The sequence below is a fragment of the Marmota flaviventris genome, chromosome 10, assembly GCF_047511675.1.
Source record: "Marmota flaviventris isolate mMarFla1 chromosome 10, mMarFla1.hap1, whole genome shotgun sequence".
Classification (NCBI taxonomy): Eukaryota; Metazoa; Chordata; class Mammalia; order Rodentia; family Sciuridae; genus Marmota; species Marmota flaviventris.
The window spans coordinates 13,575,054-13,600,757 of record NC_092507.1 but is presented as its reverse complement, the minus strand read 5'-3'; the positions used below and the strand labels follow the sequence as shown (position 1 = coordinate 13,600,757).

Here is a 25,704-nt window from a genome sequence, read left to right as displayed (position 1 = left end):
GTTCCTGTTTTATTCCTTGGGGAACTGAAACTCAGATAGGCAGTTGTTCTCAAGGAGGGGAAAGGGAAATGAAGGAAATACAGTACTGTGGTCATTTTGGTCACCTTGATGCTTTTTGTCCTCTTAGGAAAGTCAGACATTTTATTTCCCCTTTCCCTCTTTTGTGTTTCTTTCTCTCTGTTTTCCTTCCTTTCCTCTCTTTCTGTGTCCCTTCCTTCTTCATTTTTCTGTTTCTATTCCTTTTCTTCTTTTGTCTCTGCTGGGGCTTTTCAGTAAACATCAAATGTTTAACTTAGTTTTAGCAAAGTAGTGTACTAGTGAAGCATAGCAAACATCTTTGTTTTGTGCTCTACCACTGAGCCACATCCCTGCCCCTTTTATTTTGAGACAGGGTGTCACTAAGTTATCTAGTCTGGCCTAGAACTTGCCATCCTCCTGCCTCAGCCTTCCTTTCAAGTAGCTGAGATTGTAGGCATGCACTATCATGCCTGGCACAGCAGACTTTTTAAAATACTTAGTCCCAAATATTTCTGTAGGAAAATAAATTGGCGATACACTGTACATTTTTGCCCCTCTCCTTTCTGTCCTCCCACTATGCCAGGAATCCTGGTCCCTGTTTCTGTTGCCAGTTAGGTAAATGTAGCATTGTTGACAGAGTGACAGACAGAAGACTGTCCCAGCCATTGTACCTTGCCAGTGACTTATTAGCATCCAAATAGAACAATACAGGCTTAATCTCCAATGCATGTTTAAAAAAAAAAAAAAAAAGTAAAGATAAAGTACCCATGGGCACTCTTGTAAGTGGTGGTGGTACACCAAAGAATGCATGTGAGCATCTCCCCTCTGAACCATGAAGTCATATTTAAGTTGAAAATCATTCATTCTTCATGATGGTGTGCTTACTTCACTGAGGGGTTCTGGAAAATTCCAGAGTTCATGATAGTTTTTTTATCTGGGTCTTCAACTTCCTGTCCCTTCTCTACCCTCTGTCTGCCTGATAAATAGCCCATCTCTTTAGTTACTTTCCTATGCTTTATTTTCTGTGGTGGTTTTCTCTGAGGAGTCCTCACTGGGCTTCCCTAGCTGGAGGCTCTTAAAGAACTGGCCTTTCTGACAGGGGCTCTTGTCTTGAAGCTGTGCATAGAGTTGGAAGCAGGCAGATGGCACTGGGGTGGTGCCCACTTGTCACTCAATCCTAGAGTATGTTATTGAGCTCCTGCTTCTCACCTCCAAACCAAGTGCACCTGTGCTGGGGAGCCCAGCCCAGTGCCTGGCACCACATGGATTCCCACAGGGGCTTATTCCCAACCATTCTAGTCAGTCTGTGGGTGTTAGCGTGGAGCAGTCTGGTCAAATCCTCTCCTTGTGTGATGACATGGAGATTTCACACTCTCCCAGGTAGAGACTGATGGGTTCTCATTTTTCCCTTGGTGCCTGAGACCTGCATTGAAGTTCTTTGATGTAAATGAACTTGCTTGACGTGATTCTTTGGGTAGTAGTCCCAGGAGTTGGAGTTTTTCCTGAGCAAGGCATAGGCTTAGATTTAGAATGGGGCTTACGGCTGGATAACTGAACAAGCTGTTGAGCCTGGTACAAAAGGATAATGTAAAGTGCTTCATTAGCATAGGACCTACTTAGCCCTTAATAAAAAGGTGTGAATGAGATTACGCATAAAGTCTACGTGATGCTTACCCTGCAGTGGACACTGGGCCGCCTCCTTTCTCCTAAGGAATTGCAGTGCGTTTTGAGACGGGGCTCAGGCCTTGTAGAAAAGCAGAGGTGCTTCATGTTGCTGGGCATTAAGCCTAACAGATGCTGGATCCTTTGCATTTTTCTGGGCTTATTATAAGTGCTTTTCTCCAACTTTCTCTGCTCAGGGAGAGCCCATGAGAATTGTTTATCGAATGCGGGGGCTGCTGGGCGATGCTACTGAGGAGTTCATTGAGTCCTTGGACTCCACCACAGGTAACGTCCCTTCCACCTGCAGTGCTGCACATGGACTTGGGGTTTCAGACCACATGGTCCTGTCCAGGAACTTGGGTATTCTCAACAAATACTCTTTATATTCTGCATCAGAGCTGTGGATTTACCTCTCTATGGAGGAAAATATAGACATCAGGGCCTGATTTCAACACATCTGAAGACTGAGAGTGATCAAGCTTTTAGGGCGAAAATGCAGTTAGCAATAAATTTGAGTTCAGTTTTATTTTTGTTCTGGTTTTGTTTTGTTCACCCATTGGTGATAGTGATTGTTGTAGTTTCCTGTTTGAATAAGTGATTTTAATTTACTTGAACCTTAAGAAAAGCTCTTTTTGGAATGACGTTGTGTAGTCTAGTATCCAATATTGACCCTTTTTTGTAGCTGTCTTTATTGGAAATAGGGAAAAGGGCCTTCTGCTCTCAGCCCAGGAGAGGGCTGTTGCATTCTGGGGATTCTGATTTATTCCCATCTTCACCTATCTCCATTCTTCTTGGCTTTCCTTTTCTTCCAGATGAAGAAGAAGATGAAGAAGAAGTGTACAAGATGGCTGGTGTAATGGCCCAGTGTGGGGGCCTAGAATGCATGCTGAACAGATTGGCTGGGATCAAAGATTTCAAGCAGGGCCGCCACCTTCTAACAGTAAGTTGTGGGCAGCAGGGCTGGGATCAGCCTTTCTGCACTGGGAAGGAGAGGCCTCTGCAACACAAAGCTATGGCCATTTGTGCCACTTAACCCTGGAGGGCAGCATGGTACCATGGACCAGCGAAGAACCTGATAGTTCCCTGCACACTCTGAATCATTGACCCCCTACTCCTCTTTCCTGGCCTGCTCCCCCAAAACCCAGTGTCATGGCAGCCTCTAGTACTTCTTTAGTCATCTATGGAACCAATAATCTCATTATTTTCCTCCAAGTAACTGCACTATGTCAATCATCATTAATAATTTTTTTTTTATTGCTTTTTAAGTGGATCTTGTAATGTAACTAATTTCTCACATTGTAGGGTGTTGTTTGGAGGTTTTTCTGGCTATTTTATTAGTCAGAATTACAGGATTCCAGAGGCACCACAAATATTTCACTACTATTTTTATTCCTAGAATATACAGGGCTAAATATTATCATGTCTGTTTTAAATGACCTGCCTGGTGCTTGAGCTCCCATAGTCTCTAGGAACTTTGGCATCATTCTGTTTACCATTGGTTCAGGCTCTTAGTGTCAGAATTTCCCCAAGACAGAGTATCAGTACTCATCCCATTAGGAACCTGTGTCACTGCCATCATTCAGGGATGATAGAAATAAGCCTAGCTTCTGGGTGTGGCCTCTGGAGAACATTGCTGTTTTAAATGCCAACCTATTAAGAGCCCCGCCACCTTACCATGTCTCCTTTGTGTTCACTTCCCCTGCTGCCCCCCTGCATTTCAGAAGGAGTACCTACTGATTACACATAACCCTCTGAGACATACGTTCCTGCTGGTCCCCATATCTTACCCTTGTGGACACTCTCATGGGCTTTGATATGCTTCTCTTGTCAGGTGCTGCTGAAATTGTTCAGTTACTGTGTGAAGGTGAAAGTCAATCGGCAACAGTTAGTCAAGCTGGAAATGAACACTTTGAACGTCATGCTGGGAACTCTAAACTTGGTAAGCAGTTGAGGCTTCAGATGATGAAGAGGGAGCATTAGTAACCCTAGGTCAAGGCTGGGGGGCATCTTCAGTTCTGGGCAAGGTGAAATGGACTTGCAGCCTCTTCAAGGCCTCCATCTCTGTGACTGACTGGTAGAGAAATGTGGGTCCTTCCAGTGCCCCCTTTCTCCTGCTAACTTTTGCCTGTGCTCTTGCTATGGCACCCCAGAGCTTCCTTGAACCTTTTCTGAATTCAGATGAGAGGAAGGCAGTCCTTGAAATAGTCCATAAGCCACACCAATAGAAAAGTAGTACCCTTCTCCTCTGGGCACCCAAGAAAGAGACCCGCACATTTTCATTGTTGTCAAAATCCCACATGCTTGTCTCCTTTTCAGAACAGGCACGTTGTGAGTATTCACACAGTTTCTGGGAATTAAGGCCATGTAGGGCATCAGATGTCATCAACAATGGTTGTATCCTGAGAGTGTCTGGGTCTCTTCTTCTATAGGCCCTGGTAGCTGAGCAGGAGAGCAAGGACAGTGGGGGTGCAGCTGTGGCCGAGCAGGTGCTTAGCATCATGGAGATCATTCTAGATGAGTCCAATGCCGAGCCCTTGAGCGAGGATAAGGTAAGTATAGGGCCCACTCCCTCCCTGACAGACACTGGGAACCTGCCCTGTCTCATTACCAGCAGTAGGCATGTCTGTGTCCAGCCAAATTGAACCCAGAATGACGCTCTCAAGTCACAGGAATGGCAAGATTTAACTATGGGGACATCATTATCTTAGAGCCTGAAATCTTTGAATTCAGAAGAAACATAGCTGCTAAGGATGTTCTTTCACTAAAACAGTGCTCCTTGATGGAATCGGGGCATGTCTTAGCTGATAGTCAGGGACCTTTGTCAATTGAGGATACCTTAAGCCCAGAGAAATGAAATGAGCTGTTCGATGCCTTATAGTTGATCACTGGTAGATTCAGGCCTAGAACACAGTTCAGTTTCTCTCCATTGTCTCCACCTACAACTCTCTCCATTCTTATTGGTACCAGTGATTTGGCCAGAAATATGCCCAGATGGATGTTCGGCCCTCTGGATTCTCTGGGAGGAGGGGAGATTGTCCTAGTTCATTTTGACCACCTGAGATTGTTGAGAGACCATCACAGAAACTTAGAAAGTAATTTATCAAGTGAAACTCCTGCTGTTTATAATTGCCCAGGAAGTGTTAAAAACCAGTTCTTCTGTGTCTGATGGGAATGGATGACCTTATGGGGTCAGCTGTTGACTACACAGTCCTGACTTCACCCTCGCTTCTCTTTTGCAGGGCAACCTCCTCCTCACAGGTGACAAGGATCAACTTGTGATGCTCTTGGACCAGATCAACAGCACCTTTGTCCGCTCCAATCCTAGTGTTCTCCAGGGCCTGCTTCGCATCATCCCATATCTCTCCTTTGGAGAGGTGGAGAAAATGCAGATCCTGGTAGAGCGGTTCAAACCGTACTGCAACTTTGATAAGTATGTGAGAGTCCCCACAAAAGCCTAAACTAGTTCTGTGAGACCAAGGAAGGAACACTGAATTTCTGTTGGATTTTTATGTCCCCCTTCTGGCTTTTAAGGAGCTCAGTCTAGTGGGGGAGGCAACAATTGAAATATATTGTGTTAAAGTAGAGCTGGCTAGCAGACAGGGTGAAGTAGTTTGTGAGATGGAAAGGGGCTGTGTACACAAAAGCTTGAAAATGAAAAAAAAAAAATAAACAGTGTGAGTTTTGGCACATAGCAGCTAAGAGGGAGAGTGGCATGGTCAGGTCCAAGGATTTTTATCATGATGGAGTTTGGACTAGAGGTGATTGGTGATTGTTAACCAAGAGAATGACGTGGTGGGGTTTTTGTTTTACCTTCACACCTTCAGATTCTGCTTTCTGCTCCTAGGTACGATGAAGACCACAGTGGTGATGATAAAGTCTTCTTGGACTGCTTCTGCAAAATCGCAGCTGGCATCAAGAACAACAGCAATGGGCATCAGCTGAAAGATCTGATCCTCCAGAAGGGAATCACCCAGAATGCTCTGGACTACATGAAGAAGCACATCCCTAGTGCCAAGAAGTGAGAAGCCCTCCTCCAGGGACTGGGGCTTCCCTCCCTGTCCTTGGTCTTCTCTGTCACCATCTTGGTGCAGAGCTTCATGCCCATTGCTCTTCTGGGAGACTTCCCTCCCCTTCTGGAAACTATCAGGGTGACCACTGAACAACTGCAGAGTCCTTAAGGAAAAGATGGCAGCTTTTTTGTTTCTATTCAGGCTCATCACTTCCGCTAGTTTCTAGGCTGAGCTGGGTAGTTCTTATCAAATCTTTGTGACATTCTTAGAGGGTCTGGTTTAAATCAGTAGTGGGAAAGCCAGGTGTAGTAGTGCAGGTCTATAATCCTAGTAACTCAGAAAGCTGAGGCAAGAGGATCACAAGTTCAAAATGAACACGCACGCCCTGGGAGTGTAAGTAAGCCAGAATGAACGACTGAATTCCAAGTGCTTTGCTTCTCTGGCCTGTTAATATGATTTCTTCTGTTTTGCAGTTTGGATGCTGACATTTGGAAAAAGTTTTTATCTCGCCCAGCCTTGCCATTTATCTTGAGGCTTCTTCGAGGGCTGGCTATCCAGCACCCTGCCACCCAGGTGAGTGGCCAGTGTGCATGTGGACCTTGTTCTGTAGATAGGATGTGTGGTAGGAGGGAGCCGTTTACTCTCTTATATCTATCACCAACTGAACAAAGAACCGCTGATGTGATTCTACTCAGTTCCTAGAGTAGAAGGGACTTTTAGGAGTCATCTAGTTCTCTCTGTGCAGAGGGAAGTAATTATATTTGTGATTTCCACCTTTGCTTAGTCTTAAGTAATGTTTCTTGTCTCATGGATCAGCTGTATAGCATTTGAACTGTGAGGGTCATGACTTGGCCAGACTGTAAAACAGTTATGACTTCTGACCACAGTTTCTGGGACATTCACAATACCATTGCCACCATTTTCTGCTGTGCCTCAGGCAGCTGAAAACTCTACCAGGGGAGGTCCATCCATTCTACTCAGCCTGTTCCTGATCTCTCCCCACTGGGCTGAGGTGTCTGTTAACCCTTCACAAATCCTAACTGGCCCCCAAAAGCAGGTAACCAGGGCTGGGGTTTTTTTTTTTTTTTTTTCCTCCAAACTTCATTTTATATAACTATAGATTCATATGCAGTCATTAAATAATACAGGGAAATGGTATGTACCCAATCTTTTCCAATGAAGGCATCTTGCACAACTACAGCATGTGTCACAGCCACTGTTAATCCTAACAGTCAAGATACAAGACAAGTTCATCACCACACGGGTCCCTCTTGTTGCCCTTTTGTAGCTGCATCCACTTCCCTCTACACCCCTGCCAGGAGACACTGGAGCTGATCTGTGTTTCATTTTTATAATTTGTCATTTCAGGGGTTGTCATGTGCATGGAATCATACTGTGTGTAACCTTTTGGGATTGGCTTCTTTTACTAAGCATGATTTTCTAGAGATTGACCTGGCTGTTGCCTATATCAGTACATGTATTCCTTTTTATTGCTTCACAGTGTTCTATGGTAGAGACATAACCCAGTCAGTTTAATCGTCCACCCACTAAAGGATAATTGGTTGTTTCCAGTTTTGGACTATTACTTATGAAGCTGCTGTGAACATTCAGGTGCAGGGTTTTGGGTAAATTTAAGTTTTCAATTTCTAAGAAAAATACCCAAGAGTACAGTTACTCAGTTGAATAGTAGTTGCATGTTTTGTTTACAAGAAATCAAAGATCCCTACAGCAGCATGTGTGTAGTCTGGTTTCTGTGCATCATTACTAGCAGTTGGAGGCTGTGTTTTAATTTCCGCCTCCTGCAGATGTGCAGTGACCTCTTGCTGCTGTGCTGGCTGTGTCTCCCTGGTGGCTGTGCTGCTGCACAGGTACCCCTTTCCATGTGCTTCATGTGTGTCTCTTTTTCAGTGAAATGACTTTATGTCTTTTGCCCATTTTTTAGGTGGATTATTTAATTTTTTTTTTAATGTTGAGTTTTGAGAGTTCTTAGGGTTGTATTTTTTTTAATGTCTATAAGGTTCTATATTGAATGTGGTTCCAACTTCTTATTTGATGCTCTGTTCTGATAACTCGCTCCAAAAAATGTGATAATTCTATTAAAGATTCTTCCAAGTGTTCTACTCCAGTCTTTATTGTTCTAAACTCTTGTTCAACTCAGTACAGATTGTCACAATTAGCTATTTTTGTAGAGATGATTTTTTGCAGTAAGGGTCTTCCCATACATTGTTTTCCGTTGCTAAGAAGAAGCTCTATTTTGCAGAGGACTAAGTCAAGGAACAGCTGTGATTGAGCCCTATAGTCTCCAATCAGCTGCTTCCTGGGCTTGCTTTCATTATTAAATTGAATTCTTTTCTTTAGAGTAAAACTTTATCTAGTTAAATGCTTGGCATTCATAATTTTCTTTCAGAGGATTTATTGAGCAGTTGTCATGTCTGGTACTGGACTGAGCTAATAAGTTGCTGAACGAGATGTTCAGTGTGCCTGATGGAAGATGGAACCAGAAAAATAGTAGTGACCATGTAGTGAGATAGATGTGGTGTGGAAGGGGACAAAGGGAAGAGGATTTTTAGGAAGAGAGAGTGATACCTGGAAAGGCTCCGAGGCAAAAGAAAGCTTGAAGCATCATAAGAAACGGAAGCAGTTGTGTAGGGCAGAGGAGGTATGGCAAGAGCTAACAGTGAGTCCAAGAATATTCTCCAGTGAGAGGAGTGTGCATTTTCTCTAGTGGGCAGTGCCTGGCCATATTACAGAGAAGACCCTGAAGGGAGGTGAGACTGGAAGTAGGCTGCTGTCATGATCAAGGGGAGTGCAGTGGCAGCTTGGACTAGTTAGTAGACTCAACAGAGACCTGGGAGGTAGAATAATGGATTTAGAGACTGTGCACATTGAAGAAGCCGGATGGATCAGTAACACTGCTCAGTCCCTGGATTGGGTGTCGAGGTGAATGGCAGTGTGGTGCAAGGAGGTGGTGGACCCGGGAGGTTTGAGTGTGTGTGGGAAATATTCTTTAGCATACACTGTAGATGTTTGTTCTATCCTCTTTGCTGAAATGTGAACTGACAGCAGAGTCTTTTGTTTCCCTGTCACCTAAAACACTCCTTCACACACATATACATATACTGTGCACTCACAGTAGATACCCAGGGTGTTAAGTTTGGGGCACCTGTGGGAAAAGTTCAATAGGATTTGAAATATGGGCTCAACTTATAGAAGCACGAGACATGAGATAACGTAATTTTGCTGAGGTGCGATTTAAAGCATAGCTGCAGTGAGAATAGATTTATGAGCTAGCAAATGATCTGAGTTGAGGGCTGAGTTTTGCAAGTTAGCTTTGTTGTTTTCAACTTATTGTCAGATATATAGTCATTGCCATCAGTTCACTGGTGATGGGGTGGTGGTGGTGCTCAGTGAGCACACCTGGGGGCCTTTTCCAGGCACCGTCTGCCTTGGGTGTTCTGACATCCTCCACGGCGCCTGATGACCAGTGCCATGGTACTGTGACTTCCAACCTTCTCAAGCACGGGCGTTGATATCTGTTTTTTATTTGTTTTTTATTATCTCTGCTCACACATATACTAGTTGTGCCTCTAGTATCCCTGGGTTGAGGAAGCTGTGCCCTAGGTTCAGAGGGCCCGGAGGGCTCCTGGATGAAGAACCTAAGAGCAGTGTGTCATGAACCACAGTGCCTGCCCTGCCTGGCGGGCTGCTGCTTCTCTTGTCAGGATAAGAGGCCCCGTTGGCCCTGTTCACTCTCATTGTGATAGCTATTTTACATGGGCCATTTGATTTTTAATTTTCACTTCCACCCTGGCATTATCCCTGTTTTACAATTGGAAACACTGAAGCTAAAGATTGTAGCAACAAGTGAAGGGCAGTAGTAGAGCCACCCTCCTTCCATGTGTCAGTGAGGAATCAGAGGGTCTCATTGCAGTTGAGCAAGTGACAGATTGTGTGTATTCGTTGATTTTTCAGATCTTTATGCTCCTGGGAAGAAGGCTTGTCTCAAGAGTTGGATACATGTATCTCTCTGGTCTCTCTCTTATTGGCAGGTTCTGATTGGAACCGACTCCATCACAAACCTGCATAAACTGGAGCAGGTGTCCAGTGACGAGGGCATTGGGACTCTGGCAGAGAACCTGCTGGAGGCGCTGCGGGAACACCCTGATGTAAACAAGAAGATTGACGCAGCCCGCAGGGAGACCCGGGCTGAGAAGAAGCGCATGGCCATGGCGATGAGGCAGAAGGCCCTGGGCACCCTGGGCATGACGGTAAAGCCACCTCCTCGAGTCCTGGGTTGACAATGGTGCAGGTGAAGGCAGGACAGGAGGAGGCAGGAACTAAGTATACTGGTACCTCAGAGGTGTGACTGCTGTTCTGCTTATAGATGGGGCTCAGGGTTGACTTAGCAAAAGTTAACAAAAACAGTAAAAATACCATTGGGTATTGAGGATGTGCTGCGTGCCAGGCACAATGCTGGAACACCTTACTTAAAAGATTTTGTTTAAACCCTCAAGTGATTCTATGAGTTGATAGCATTATATTCATTTTTCCACATGAAGAAATTGAGAAGTCAGTAGGTCAAGGCACAAAACTAATTGGTTGACAGGGTTTTGATCAGGATCTGTTTGACACAAAGGGCTCTGTGCTTCACTATCCCACCTTAGAGGAAGCAGTAATCCTAGAAGAGCCTTGTCCCTGCAAACTTGAGTGTCAGCAGTTTCAACAATCACACTGTAATGGTGAGCCAGTCAGAATGCAGCAGCTCTTCCCAGCTGAGACCTGGCATTGCTGGAACAAAGAAAGGGGGCTTTTTTTTGGTGGCAAATGGAAGTACCACTTGGAGTTCCCATTGGAAGTTTTCCTCTGCCTCAAGGGTTCCTGTAGGGAGGGGAGAATAGCAAAAGAATCTGAGTCTGAAGGACTTTGCTCTTGATGTTAACAGTGTTTAAGCGTCCCCAGATCAGGGTGGAAGGGCATGTGAGAATCCCCTTCTGACATGCTACCTGGGTTCTCTTACAGACAAACGAAAAAGGCCAGGTGGTGACCAAGACTGCGCTCCTGAAGCAGATGGAAGAGCTGATTGAGGAGCCCGGCCTCACATGCTGCATCTGCAGAGAGGGATACAAGTTCCAGGTACCACTGCTGGGCAACAGTTGGCCTCAGGGACATGGGCTCTGAGGGCATGGTCTGGCCTCATTTTCAGGCAGCGTCCCTTTCCTGCAGACCCTATTGTTCTTAGCCTGGGGTCAAGGCTGTATGCTGTCCTTTTTTAAAGGCAGGAAGGCACACTGAACATCACCATCCTTGATGACAAATAGCACCCACTGGGTTCCTTCTGTATGTGAGGCCTCAGGCTCAGAGCTCTGTGTAAACTGGGTAATCTTGTCTCAAATGTAAAAAAGCCCCAGTTTATGGTCAAGAAAACAAAGGACACATGGTGGAGCCAGAATTCCAGCTGGGGCTGCTCTGACTCCAGACCTGGGATCTTCACACTGTGCTGCTTTCATTCAGGATGATGGGGGAAAAGATCAGAGCCCCCACTTTCCAGGCATATTCAAGCTAGATTAACCTGAAAGGAGCAGAGCAGCAGGTGACCTATTTCTCCCCTGAAGGCCTAGAAGGTGGCCCCTTCCTCCCCAGCATGAACTAACCACTCTCAGCACCCAGGGTGTGGAAGGGCAAGTGTCTCTGTTGGTCCTGCTGTGCTGCAGCTTCCTCAGCACTGCCTGTCAACTCCTGAAAAGCAGGTGACTTGTCAAGAAAGCAGCACGTCCTGCATTTCCAAATGGATGAGGCCCGGAGAGAAGGATGGCATGGGCTTGCTCCTCTGCCTGTCTGCTCAGCTCCTCCTGTTGGCTACTCTCATACCCCTTTCCCTAGGCTGTACCTAGCTTGGTGCCAAACCCACAGCTGAGGTGCCAATGTTTTGGTACATTTCTGCTACTATATGTAACAAAATGTCCAGATCAATCTGTAAAGAACAAAGATTCATTTAGCTTATAGTTCTGGAAGTCCAAGAGCATAGTGCCGAAATCTCGGTTTCTGGTAAGATCTCTTGGGCAAAGTGCAAGGATATGGGGGCCGGGGCGTCCAAGAGAGGCACCAGGCCCTCTCACGACACCCCTCAGGGAACTGCTGGTCTTTGTGAGGGTGGAGCCCCAACCTGATTGCCTCTTAAAGATCCCACCACCCTCAATGCTGCTCTGAGGAATTACACCTCAGCTTGATTTTTGATGAGAATAAACCATTTTCAACCAGAGCTCCTGCTCTTCTGAGCACTTCCCTGCGTAAAGCAGCCTAATCCTAGGGCATTGCCTGGGAAGGAGGACACTCAGTTCTCCTCACTCTGTTCTACCTCCTTCCTAAGCCTGAGGTGGGGTTTTCTCCTCACCTCTCCTCTCTTATCATCTGTTGTCTTTGCAGCCCACAAAGGTCCTGGGCATTTACACCTTCACTAAGCGGGTAGCCTTGGAGGAGATGGAGAACAAGCCCCGGAAACAGCAGGGCTATAGCACCGTGTCCCACTTCAACATTGTGCACTACGACTGTCACCTGGCTGCTGTCAGGTAGGCACTGGCTTTTGCAGAGTGGCTCCTTCAGCAGGTCTTCCCAGAGCCTCCCTTTTCTCTCATGTATGCTTCTGCTCTGGACCTACATTATTTCAGAGGAGTGGGCCACACTTCCCTAAAGCCCTGGAGTTGCAGGGAGTGGGACTGCCAGCCCCGAGGTTCTAAATCTACACCTTAGTCTCTGCGGAGTAATCATGTTCTACCTTAAACCATAGGCCAGAAGCCATTCTTGATGTAGGGACCCAAGGCTGGTAAAAAGTAGTTTGTTGGCCTAAGTTAGTGAAGCCAGCCTCTGCCATGGTTTATAGAAGTCTGGACCTGCCACGGCCCACCCAACCACAGGGTGAGAGAAAGGAGCACCCTCAGTTTCTGGGGAACTGTTTAAAATTTTGATTGGTTACTCCACTCCTCTCTTTACTATGAGACTCAGGTCTGTAGACTTGGTCCTTAAGTCCAGAGATTATAAATGGTTCATTCTCCCTATAGGTCAGAGCATGGCCTAACGTACTTACTGTTAAACAGCAAGCCTCCCTTTTCCCCCATCCGCCCAGGTGTCTGATGCCAGCTTAATTCCAGTAGTCATTTGTCCCTGCTCTACTCCCCACCCAGGTTGGCTCGAGGCCGGGAAGAGTGGGAAAGTGCTGCTCTGCAGAATGCCAACACTAAGTGCAATGGGCTCCTCCCGGTCTGGGGGCCCCATGTCCCTGAATCGGCTTTTGCCACTTGCTTGGCAAGGTGAGTATGAAGCATTTCCCATAATAAAAGTATGGAATTTGCCAAGCACAGTGGTGCATGCCTGTGATATCAGCAATGGGAGGCTGAGACAAGAGGAATATGAGTTTAAGGCCAGCTTCAGCAACTTAGTGAGACCTGGTCTCAAAAATCTAAAAAGGGCTGGGGATGGAGTGCCCCTGGGTTCAATCCCCAATACCCTTCCCCTTCCAAAAAAGGAGGATTTCCAGGAAATGGGGAAGATAAGCTGTCAGTCCAGCCCTATTTCCTATCCCCTTCGTTGGGCATCCATGAATCCATGATGCTCTTTGTTTGCTGACTAGAGAGCTATGCAGGGCAAATGGGGACTGGGAGTAGGAATTGACAGAAGTCCTCGCCTGCTGAGCCCCACCCACAGGGTGAGGAAAAGGAGAACCTTTGGTTTCTGAGACACTGTTTAAAATTATGGTTGGTCATTCTCCTTCTGCTGATTTTATGACATAAAACTCAGACTCCTGACTTAGTCCTTAAGGCCAGAATGTTCTGGAATTCACTTATAATTGTATATGGCTCTGATGTTTAAATAATAAAAGTAACCAGGCCTGTGATGTATGCCTGTAACCCCAGCTACTTGGGAGGAGGATCACAGATTCAAGGCCAGCTGAGGCAATTCAGTGAGACCCTGTCTCAAAAATGGTTGGGAATGTAGCTGAGTGATAGAGTGCCTTGCAGTCAATCCCTAGTAACAATAAAAAAAGGAAAGGAAATAATAATAATAACAACAAAGAAAGTAGCTTAGTTGCACGGAGGATACTGGACTCCTTTTAAGGCCTCCCTGTATCTGAAAATCCAGAGTGGAATAGCTTAAGCTTCTCTGAGATCCGTGTCCTGGTGGGGCTTCATGGCACAGTGGCCCCTTACCAAGTCCTGTTTTAAAGCTCAGTAACAAGAAGATATTTACTATAAACCAGGCTCTTAGAGTAATAATGATGAAAGTAACAAAGGGTATCATATTTATAGGTTTGCCATATGTTGTTTCTGGCAGTACAGAGAGGTTAAGTAGTTTATTCAAAGTCACCCAATAATAAGAGACAAGGCCCAGAAGGACAGGAATATATATTGACTTATTAAAAAAAATAAATAAATGAATTTGAAGGTTGAAGAGAGAGTTCCTGTAGGTAGATCATCTTGCCAGAATGGAGTAAGTTCCATGTTTCCTCCAAAATATATCATGTATCCACAATATGTGCTATGACATCTATCCACACTTAGGGAATGTCACACTTGGTCACAGCAGAAATGAAAATGCCCTGTGGTCTTGTCTCCTGCTGGCCCTGCCCTTGTCCCCAGCTCTCCCTCTGGTTCTGTCAACCTGGCTTTCTCCAGGAACTCACTCCAGCTTCCATGTTCGTGCTGCTTCTCTCCAGGCACAACACTTACCTCCAGGAGTGTACAGGCCAGCGGGAGCCTACATACCAGCTCAATATCCACGACATCAAGCTGCTCTTCCTGCGCTTTGCCATGGAGCAGTCGTTCAGCGCAGACACCGGCGGGGGTGGCCGGGAGAGTAACATCCACCTGATCCCGTACATCATTCACACTGTGCTTTACGTCCTGAACACGTCAGTATCCTGTAGCCCAGTGGGTGGCCTACCCCATGGACCCTCTGCCCCACAAGATCCCCTGGCTTTTCCATCACCTCTCTATTTAGTTCCAGAGTCAGTGTCTGACCTTAGGCAGCCTCTACTGAGGTAGAGAGGTTCATCTGTAGCTTTTGGGAGCTTCCCAGAATAACAGGGTGGGTGACTTTCTAACACTGCCCTGTGTCCCACTGTGGGCAGCCATGGGCTGCATCCTCGGACTGGCCTTCAGCCTGGAGGGTAGCAAAATGGGCAAAGCCATTCTGCCCTCTTGCTTGGGGGGCCATGGTTGGAGCTCAGCGCAGCACTAGTCAGGGCAGACGAGCTGTCACAGGTGGAGGCTTCCCATCGAGGCAGGGCAGTGGAGCTGAGGCCCCACTGCATGCCTGGAAACTGGGTTTGCTGTTCCTGTTTTTCTTCCAGCAAGTAAAACTCTGGCAAGTGAGAGGGGAAGGGACCGTTGAAGATTATCTGGGAAGTCAGCTGAGAAGGAAGGCAGCCAGGAAGAAAATGTGTTTTTTTAATCTGTGTGCACAATATGGCATAGTTAGGTGACACCTAGAAGTGTCTTTTAAAAGAAGCACTCAGGAGGTGGAGAAGATTCTCCCATTTCACTCCAGGTTTTAGAAGCAAATTAAGAGATTTATTATGCCTTAGCTCTTGGGTGTGAATGGCGTCATACTTACAGGACATGTTCCTGGCAGAGCCCCACAGCTCTGATGGGCAGAAAATTGGCAGCCTATGGGAAGCTATGCCACCCACCTGAGGCACTGCCGTGCTGAGGAGGCAGCAGTACAGTCGGCTTTTGTCCTTTTTGGCCTTCTCTCATCAACAATGTTGTTCTCTCCTTCCTTTCCTGTCCTTGAGATAAAAGGTTGACCTCCAGAGTGCAGGCTGCATTGTTACAGAGGCAGGGCAGGGCTTCCTCGGAGTGCGTTGCATCATCGCCAGACTCCTTGGGTATCAGAGGAGACACCTGGCCTCGCTGACGGCACAGACATGCCCACTGTCCAGACTCTGCCGCAGGCCTGACAGCTCTCATTATCAGTGTTCTTAGGGCCCTGACAGCAGGTTTTTGTGAGACGTGTCTTGGCAGCCATGGGGTGGAGTGGACTGCTCCATTCCCCAGGGGGAGAAGCCGACTCGTGAGGAAAACACACACCCTGCTTGGGTAGAGCTGGTTACTTAGGTACTGCCATGGTCCTGCATGCCAGATATTTAGAACTCCTGCTCAAGACCCTGAGTTGGAGGGGAGTTGGCTCTTGACAGTTACTTTGGACAAGCAGAGGCTGACCCAGAGGCTTCTGTTCTTCCAGCACATTCTGCCTTCCCTCACTAACCATTTGACATCAGTGTGAGCTTGGTTACAGAGCACTGAGTGCCTCTGGTGGACATGTACAAAGACGAGTTAGTCGCACCATGACACCTGCAAGCCACGGTGAGCTTGTGCAGATCCTAGGATGTCCAGAAGCCTTCCGGGGGCTGGAAGAGCCAATTAGGTCTGTCTGTCCTTTCTAGCCAGACCCATTCTGTGGGGAACAGAAGGAAGCAGGGTATCCTTGTCCCACCCCCCACCCCTTGTCCCCATAGCCCAGCAACTGTGGCAGTGCCACCTGCAGATCTGGGAACTGGGATTTGGGTGGCTGCTAGCATGGTTTGTTTACTCCCCACCCTCCCCCTACACTCACTGAGTCAGGATAGGGCATCAAGCATTTGAGGCATGAGAACAGCGGCCAGGTGATGAGGAGGCAGTGTAATCAGGAAGGACTGGGTGATCTCTTATTGACAGGTCCATGACCACTGGTCAAAACTTCATTATGGGGATGAGGCAGAGTTAACAGTGGACAGGCTCTGGAGCCAGATTGCCAGGGTTCTCAGCCAAAGTTCATGACTTTGGGCCAGGTCCTTAACACCTCTGTTCTGCAGTTTTCTTCTCTGTAAAATTGGGTCAGTGGTAGTACCTGCCTCACAGGGTTCTTGTGAGGATTAAATAAGATAATCCACATAAAGCACTCAGAATGGCCTGGTGTTCAGGTTTGCTATGGTGGCGATCACCACATAGCTTAGGCAAGAGTGCGCACGACCAGCAGTGCTTGCCTAGGAGAAATTGCTCTGCTTACGAAGGAGGAAGAGCACCTGCCGTGAAAAACAAACCAAATAGAGAGCCTGGGAAAGTAGCCAGGTGCTCCTCAGTGCCTGTGAGGGCAAGGGTAAGTTTGGGCTGTGGTCGAGTCAGGGAGTCTAGATCCTTCCACACTCGATGCTGTCACTCACTGGCTTAGTGACATTGGGCAAGTGTCCTCACTTTCTGGGCTTCCAAAGTGGTCAGGTACGTCCACATTGGAGAGTCAGTGAACATGCCAGCCGCAGGGCGCTCAAAGGCGAGAGGTCCTGGGTTGAGTAGGGGTTGGGGGTGGGAAGCAGGGATCGGCCATGAACAAGGGCCTGGGAGCATTGATGGCGGAAGGGGCTCTCCACTCTACCCATGTTCAACCAGCTCTGAAAGACGCTGGCACCCCACTGTGTGACACCATGTCACTTTCCTGCTCCCACCATGCCCCTTTTCTTGCAGAACCCGAGCAACATCCCGAGAGGAGAAGAACCTCCAAGGCTTCCTGGAGCAGCCCAAGGAGAAGTGGGTGGAGAGTGCCTTTGATGTGGATGGGCCCCACTACTTCACAGTTCTGGCCCTGCACGTCTTGCCCCCTGAGCAGTGGAGAGCCACACGCGTAGAGATCCTGCGGAGGCTGCTGGTGACCTCACAGGCACGGGCAGTGGCTCCAGGGGGGGCCACCAGGTCAGTACCTGCTTCAGGAAGCTGCTGACTAATCCATGAGTGCTAGGTAAAGGCGAGCTCGCTGACTCAGCAGTCGATGTTAACACTGGTTCCCTCACACTGCGAGTCTAGGCTGATGGCTGGTAGTTTCCTGGTCCCCTCTGGTTTTGTGTTCATCCATGGAAAAAGTGAAGCCAGTTTTACCTTCGGTAGAAAATTGAGGGAGGAAGGCAGCCAGGCACCAGGTGATACCGCTACTAAGATTATCAGCAGGGACTAAGCCTGGTGACTAATTTTTTTGATTTGATAGTTTTGCCATAAACTAAGAAGTTTCAGGGTGACTGTGATAGGGAATTTCTTTCTTTCTTTCTTTCTTTTTTTTTTTTTTCTTCTTTTATGATAGTTAAAAGCTCATGCTTCTCACTTCTTGGTTACTGTTCATATCCCATCTGTCCCATGTTCTGTGGGCCTTTCTTCTTCCAGACCCACTCCCCTAATCATGGGGACACCCCCAAAGAGGAGCTGCACTTCAGGAAGGAAGTGATCCTTTGCTTTCATGACCTTGTGCTACAATTTGGGTCAGATGGTGGGTGTCCTGGGAGAAACAACTGAACAAAAACAACCACCCCCAGCTCTTTGAGATGACCGCAGTGGTGGCTGTGTGGAGTGAACTCTGGCCCCACTCAGGCTGATGTCGGGGAGCAGTCTGCCTGTGCTGGGGAGTAGGCGTGGGGTAGTCCAATAGCTTGCTGCTGCCACTTGAGTGAAATGTGACCCTGCTTCATTTCTGGAAGATGTCCCTTTGATTCTGCTTCAGTTCTCTGGATCCTGTAGTTTAGGATCTGAGGATCATTTCCTCACATAGGGGCCAACAAGGGAGCAGCAGAGGGACTTTCAGGCCCATGATGACGACAAACCAAGTGAAGTAGCAGGGGCCTGAGTGGGCACACTTGGTCATTCACCGCTTTCAGCTCTAGGCACATGGTGCCCCAGAGAGACCAGACTGGAGCTGTCCTATGGTGTGGCCAACTCCAGCCTGCTGGGTACAGGGAGGGAGAGAATCTCGTTAGTCTCCTATGTGACCCCGTCCCTCCACATGTGTCACTGGCCTGTGTTTCCCAAGAGCTTGAGCATGGGTAGTCAACCAGCTCCTTGAAATCTAAAGTCAGATCCTGTGACTGTGACATTGTTGATCAGCCAGGCTGAGCCTGCACCCATGGCACATAGAGTGGCCGTTAGTTGGGCACAGGTTCTCGGCAGGTGTGGGGTCCAAGCTTGCTAGAGTTGTTCTGCCTTCACTGAGGAGACTGGGATTCACTACTGTCCCAGGCAGTTAAAGAAAAGTCAGTTTGGTCCAAGCTTAATTAGGAAATTCACTGTGAGCTACATTTATGCATTGCCATTTTCTCTGTAGCAATTTAGTCACCTTTACTAATTAGCCTTAAATAATTAAATTGGGCAGGGTCACCTAAGAATTCCTGCTTACCAAGCAGGACAGCCACAGAAAAGAGCCAAGCCTGGCCATGGCCTGGGCTGTGAACCTGCCACCTATGAAACAGACCCACAGAGGTGCTAAGGGCTTTCCCAGTACTGGGACACCCTCCAAGGAGAGGTCATGGCTGAAGGGCATTTATTCCACCTGTCTTATGTTCTGTGGGCCTTTCTTCTTTCAGGCCCACTCCTCTAATCCTGGGGACATCTCCCGAAGAGGGAGCTGCACTTCAGGAAGGAAGTGGTCCTTGCTTTCATGACCTTATGCTGCAGTATGTGTCAGAGAGTGTCATGCTGGTATTGGGCAATGTCACTGTCAGCAGACTTTGTCCTCAGTCTACTACTTTTTTTGGGGGGGGGGTACCAGGGATTGAATTTGGGGCGCTCAACCACTGAGCCACATCCCAGCCCTATTTCGTATTTTATTTAGAGACAGGGTCTCACTGAGTTGCTTAGTGTCTTGCTGAAGCTGAGGCTGGCTTTGAACTTTCGATCCTCCTGTCTCAGCCTCCTGTGCCGCTGGGATTACAGGCGTGTGCCACCACGCCCGGCTTCAGTCCAGTGCCTTTTGAGGTAGGAGCAGTAGCAGATATATGCAAAAGTAGCTGAAGACAAACTAATGACTTCTGCATATTTTTCATTCAGAAAAAAAGTGGTTCTTTCTCTGCTGGGAACTTGCAGGTATTTAAGGCTAGGAGTTGCTCAGGCCTTCATCACAGCCTTATCTACTGTCTTATTGCCAGGACTCGGGTGCCAGGACTCAGGCGTGGATAGTTGCCCTCATCCAGGGGCCCACCTGACAGTAATTTTTACTTTATGCTGCAGCATCTCTGGGCTGGGAGGCAGAGGAGGAAGTGGGGCACTTTGGGAGATCTTGGGCAGAGGGGGGTTAGGCAGCATATTTTAACATTCATCTCTCATTTTATTATTTACTTTACATTTGTGAATTGAGCATCTGCTGAATGCAGGTGTGAATGGCCTGTCTCATGCTAGGTGCTCCCTTCATTTGAGGCCCATGGTTTTAGCTTCTAGGAAATAACACCTGTGCTTATTTCATTATCATTCTTACATATACATGTATTTTGTACTGAACAGTTCTATACATGTCCCTTTAATCATGAGAAGTGTTCCAGGGTATAGAATACTCCATGGCAGGGTTCATGGCCTTTACTTACCTATTACAGATGTGATGGCTATTTGCAAATGAGCTCTCTCATAGAGCTTAGGTGGTAGAAACCAAATCTTGACTCTGAAACTTCACTTCCTTCACTGAAGGGAGTCCAGTCTTCCTATTTTTCATCAGGTTGTACCTGGTGTGATCATTCCCCAAGCCAAGACTGTCTACTGTGAAGGCCAGGGCCCTTGTCAGAGGCAGCCCCTGGTGTTCCAAGGCACTGACTAGTCTTTAATCCTGAACTGAATCATTAGACTAAGTGGCGACAATACAGGTTAGAAATAAAGGGGTGTGGTGAAAGCTAGCCCTGGGATTACCTCAGTATTTAGGAGGTGTTGGGGTGGTTGCATGCTCCATCCTAGACAGTACTGTTGCTCAACACCAATTTTTCTACCAGCTTGCTGTTTTTAATAGAGCATGTGTTTGACAAATGATGGCATTTGGCTAGTTTGCATCTCCTGGCTGTTTATAAAATTTCTTCTGGTGGGAAAGTAAAGATTGAGGTGGCGGGGCATTGTGGTACAGACCTGTAATCCCAGTGGCTGAGGAGGCTAAGGCAGGAGGATTGCAAGTTCAAAGATAGCCCCGGCAAATTAGCGAGACCCTGTCTCAAAATAAAAAGGGCTGGGGATGTGGCTTAGTGGTTAAGCACCCCTGGGTTCAGACCCTGGTACCCACCCCCCAAAAAAAATTGAAATAGAACCTTGTTTCCTCTTCATATATTAGGCACCATCATGTCCAAAAGCTAGTGTAGGGCTAAACATGGGAAGCATTGGAACTGTTTATATTTCTTAAGTCAGGAGGCTTGATTGCCTTTGGACTTAGGTCTCCCCATTGGTTTTACTGTGCTTTGGAAGATAGTGCTAAGAATCAAATGGATTTCATGGACTGTCTTTGTAATGGATAACCCTCTGGCCCAGGGCTTCAGATTTCCTTGCCCACAGCTGCATTTTCCAAGAAGATAGGCACATAGACCAAGCCATGTGAGGCAAATATCATAGTAACTCTGCCCTTGGCCCCAAGCTTGCTTTGCTCTGCCCTTGCAAGTGGCCTTCTAGGAAATTCATGGAATGGGTTTGGTTTTCTTTTCCAGGCTGACAGATAAGGCAGTGAAGGACTATTCTGTTTATCGTTCCTCCCTTCTCTTTTGGGCCCTCGTCGATCTCATTTACAACATGTTCAAGGTAAGGAATCCAGGGGCCCCAGCTGGTTTCTGCAGGGGTATAGGATGTCTGTGGTCTGGCTCTGACCTGGCCTCAGCATCCACAGGCTGCCCCTCACTGGTTGGAGGCACTTTGCTTCTCAGAAGCAACTAGCCGGTGCTGTGGGGAGGGTTCAGGCCAGACCCACGCATCTGGGCTATCCATTTGTATGTAGCTGGGTCACTCCTCATGTCCCTCAAGCTTGCTGCCTGCTCCTTGTACACTTCTCTAGGGAGCTGTGCCTTCAGAAAATCAAAGTGTTTAGGGTGGCTTCTGTTGTCATCTGAGTGAGACAGCTCGATCAGAGCATGGTGATGATTCCCTTAGCTTTGGCGTGCAGCTGTGAAACGTGTGGGGAGGAAAGAGAGCGGCTGTGGTGGTGCTCCTAGGTTCCGGTGGCACGTGAATTATGAGAGCTCTGTGAGGAGTGACTGAGGTTCTTTTGGTCCTGGAGGTAGAACACATCCTTCAGGAAGCTCTGTGTATAGGGAGAGCTCTTTCCATGGGGTTGGCATGGCCTGACCAGCTCCAGGCCAAGGACCAGGCAGCGTTCAGTGAGTCATCTGGCCCTATCTGTTGGTTCTTGTAGAAGGTGCCTACCAGTAACACGGAGGGCGGCTGGTCCTGCTCTCTGGCCGAGTACATCCGTCACAATGACATGCCCATCTACGAAGCTGCCGACAAGGCCCTGAAGACCTTCCAGGATGAGTTCATGCCAGTGGAGACCTTTGCAGAGTTCCTTGATGTAGCCGGTCAGTGTCAAGGCTTGTCTTGTAAGAGCCACAGGTGTGAACCAGCTCCCACCAAAGTGCCTGGGAAGAACGTGTAAACACCAAGCCACGGACAAGCGGGCAGCAGCTCCATTGTGTACTGAGACTGAGCACTGTCTGCCTCCGAGGCTCTGCACCCCTCATTGAGTCTGAGTTCAGTCCTCTAGGCTGCCCCGTGTGAAAAAGCCACTCTGCTTATCCCCAGTTTTATAGACGCAGTGAGACTGAGTTTCCCAAGACAAAGTCAGGGGCCAAGTAACATAGCCAGGAAATGTGACATTCAGAGAATTAACATGAGAAAGGGGGTGAATCCGTCTTCTTCCTGCCTTTTGGGGACAGAGACCTCTCATGTCACAGCTTTTTTTTTTTTGGTACTGGGGATTGAACTCAGGGGCACTCGACCACTGAGCCACCTCCCCAGTCCTATTTTGTATTTTATTTAGAGACGGGGTCTTGCTGAGTTGCCTAGCGCCTCGCTTTTGCTGAGGCTGGCTTTTCACTCTTAACTCTTAAATAGATGGTAAATCCAACAGCAAAAAGCACCTCTTGAGTGTCTAAATAGGGCAGCACATTAGACATATCGTGGGAAACACTGGTAGACAGCTCCTTTCCCAAAGCTAGCGAAGCCGAGGTTCATTATACCCTCCTGTGCACAAATTCTTTGTGTAATAAATTTGTCATCCTAATTGCAAACACATTAAAATTATGTTTGGATTTCATGATCCAGCACCAGGTAATAGCAGGGGGAGCTGACTTGGGCTCCAGCCTGGGAAGCCCACCTAGGAATAAAGTTCAGGGCCCTCTGGTGTCACAGCGCTGTTGCTTCACAGCCTTCTGTCAGAGGTGTCCTGATAGGAAGCTGCCCTGGGCCAAAGCAGAGGTAATAACATGCCTAGCTCTGTTTTGCTAGCTTGGTTCTCGGCTTCACTGTTTCCGATGCTCATTGTGAGGATTGTGTAAGTGTAAAAATGCAGGGAAAAAAATTTCCCCCAGATCTCATTATCAAGAGAATGCCTCTATTAACATTTATCTTTTCATTCTCTGGAAATGAGACCGGCTGAAGGTATGGAATGATGTGCAGTATGAATTCCTCTTTCTTCCCAGCCCACTGCCAACTGAGCAGCTCTTCCAAGAGCGTGGAGCCTCTGCATTGGCTGTTCCTAGCAGTGGCCTCGGTGGAGGGCTTTCTTCAGCCCAGTGCCTGCTTATGCTGTCTGTGTGGCCACACGCAGCCCTGCTCGCCTCTCAGTCTCTCTCAACCTCGCCAACTCTGCTGGGGCTGGGGGCTGTGCACGCTGCTCCTACCTACCCTCTGCTCTGTGTTTTCCAGGTCTTCTATCAGAAATCACTGATCCAGAGAGCTTCCTGAAGGACCTGTTGAACTCCATCCCCTGAACATCCCCACGGAAGCTGCAGTTGACGGAGATTGAAGCTAGCTTGCCTTCCACCCCTCTGTTGTCCCCTCCTCGTGCATTGATTCCCCACACAGGATGCTGCATTATTACCCTTCTCCCCTCCCTCATTTTTCTTGGAGTGGCTTGGGGTTTTTAGGCTTCCTGTTTTATCTTGTGTGTGTGGTGCACTAGCTATGAAGTCGTCTGTAACCCAAGCCATTGAAGGACCTGTACATACCTAGGAGCCATGAGTTGTCCTGGCCAACTTAATACTTGAGTGTGCACATCTTGAGAAATAAACGAATGACTTAAGGTGTGGACTCCTGCTTGCACCCACCTGGTGATGCTGCCAGGTGCTTGAGCACAGCCCTCAGTGGCGTGAGCACCGGAACAGTCTTCTGGACCTCTTGTCAGCCCCACAGGGAGTCCGTCTGTTCTCAACCAATAAGTCGGGGCACTGCCTTTAATGGCTATGATTCCCCCCACAAAACAAAGCCTGACCAGCTCCAGCCCAAGGCCTTGATCTTAATTTTTGGCCTTAAGCACTGGAATCCAGATTCAGGGGCCCTGGTAGTTTTCTAGTGCCCAGCTGAAAGGGGGCAGGCACAGTGGAGCAGACACTGTTTTTTCTTTAGCAGGCCTTGGAGCATGCTGGCTGCCTGTTGGGCATCCTTTGGTGACTTTGGGGTTGTCATGGGAAGAGAGGCCAGGGAAGACTTGGGATCAGGACGAGAGTAGCTGCTATTTCCATTTTCCTCAGTGTCACAAGAAGGGCCAGTGAACTAACTTCATGTGCCAAGGTCAGCAGCCAGAGTGGTCAGGTTTGTGCCTATGAAGCTGCATCCTGAACCTGAGACCACCTCCCCACATTCATGGGGGCTCCTCAGAGCCTCTCCTAGTTTTTAGCAAAAGGCCTGGGGCTGTGTGGAATTGCTATCCCATAACAGCTGGTGGGGAGTAAATCAAGAGTGGCTTCCTATGGGGCTGGGGTGGGGGCAGTGTGGACAGGGAGTTGGACCCACCCGCTGAATGCCAGGTTTGCTGTTGGGCAGCTGTGTTTGTCACACCTTGGGACATTGGGCATTGACCCAGAACTTTCAAAAGCTGCTCCTTGGCCTGCCCCCAGAGTCGCCAAAGCTCACTACAAGGTGTCTGTCTTGCGAAGGCCTTAGAATCTTGGCCCCAGCCCAGTGTTACAGCTTCCCAGTGGCCCTGCCACCATGCCAGGCAAGCTGCTGACACAGTAGCCACGCAAGTCTGTGATGGATCCAGGGCTGCGCCTTGGCAGTGCCTCGAGTGGGAGGGGAAGCTGGTATAGGGAGAGCAGCGCCTCCCCAGCCACGTCCCATGGCCCTGGGAGCAGCACCAGCAAGCGCCTCTCCTGTCCTCAGCCACTTCCTAGGTTGCTGTCTTTCTCAGCCCCGTTGTGGAATTTGCTGAATCCAGCTGGCAGTGCCTGGTGGCGGCTCAGTTGAAGCCCCTGAAGCCTGTGTGCAGCAGTTACTAGAGGAGGGTCGTTGGTGTAGCCTCCCGTGTTCCTTGCCATCTTGATGTCTTAGCTTCCCAAGTCCGGTACTCTGTTAAGAGATTGCATGGAAGCTGGGTGTCCCCCCTTTTCACTAGGCCTGCTACCTGTCCCCCCGACCCCAGGCGTGTTTGCCAAGAAGCTGGGGCTGTGCTAAGCTCTTTGCATTTCATTCTTGAACCCTGAGTTAGGTGGCAGTTTTCTAGTCTGCAGATGAGGGAACAACCCCAGAAAAGGTGCCTCGCCTGCGGGAGTCAGGATGTGGTAGGCTGTGGGACTCCAAGGACCACGCATTCCACAGCCGGCATGTTTGCCTGGTACCAGGTGGGCACCAAGGGCCCAGTAGCGTGTCAGGCCTTGTCCTCGTGGAGCTCTGCTTCCGTGAGAGAGATGATCACCTGGGTGGTCTGGGCCTACAGACTGGGAGTAGCCTCGTTACAGACCCCCACAGGGTACCCCTTTCTCCTGTCGAAGATCCCCCCTAAGGGCAGGGCCATTTGTTTGCCTGGAGCTGGTTCTGGTGTCCCAGGCCACAGCAGACCTTTTTAGCCGGGGCTGAAAGCAGAGCTGAGGAGCAGCAACGGGGACATGGGAAGTCCCCAGATGGGGCTCCCAGAGCTGCCTGCCGAGGATTACCCCAGGGCAGGGCCAGGACAGAGCCTCGGCCTCTTGGCTGCCCTGTCTGTGCCCAGGTTATTTGGTCCCCACTCATTTGCAGAGGGAGAGACAGAGCCATGTGGGAAGGAGCAGGGATGGGGACCT

The 25,704-nt window shown here is 48.4% G+C and overlaps 1 protein-coding gene across 7 annotated transcripts in view; it reads left to right on the top strand.

Annotated features, from left to right (window-relative positions):
• Positions 1-23,737, top strand: part of Ubr4 (ubiquitin protein ligase E3 component n-recognin 4) — a 127,425-nt gene extending 103,688 nt beyond the window's left edge. For 5 of the 7 annotated variants that reach the window (XM_071617413.1, XM_071617411.1, XM_071617412.1 and 2 more), the window contains 16 exons: positions 1,878-1,965; positions 2,493-2,620; positions 3,512-3,619; positions 4,110-4,229; positions 4,920-5,110; positions 5,525-5,698; positions 6,164-6,263; positions 9,740-9,958; positions 10,710-10,823; positions 12,114-12,256; positions 12,839-12,994; positions 14,398-14,592; positions 17,183-17,407; positions 21,145-21,235; positions 21,843-22,005; positions 23,354-23,737. In XM_071617413.1, coding sequence (XP_071473514.1) covers positions 1,878-1,965; positions 2,493-2,620; positions 3,512-3,619; positions 4,110-4,229; positions 4,920-5,110; positions 5,525-5,698; positions 6,164-6,263; positions 9,740-9,958; positions 10,710-10,823; positions 12,114-12,256; positions 12,839-12,994; positions 14,398-14,592; positions 17,183-17,407; positions 21,145-21,235; positions 21,843-22,005; positions 23,354-23,418 — 2,280 coding nt within the window. In that variant the 3' untranslated portion in view covers positions 23,419-23,737. The remainder of the gene's footprint in view (positions 1-1,877; positions 1,966-2,492; positions 2,621-3,511; positions 3,620-4,109; positions 4,230-4,919; positions 5,111-5,524; positions 5,699-6,163; positions 6,264-9,739; positions 9,959-10,709; positions 10,824-12,113; positions 12,257-12,838; positions 12,995-14,397; positions 14,593-17,182; positions 17,408-21,144; positions 21,236-21,842; positions 22,006-23,353) is intronic. The other 2 variants (XM_071617410.1, XM_027951897.2) reach the window with 1 other exon arrangement.
• The last annotated feature ends 1,967 nt before the right edge of the window (positions 23,738-25,704 follow it).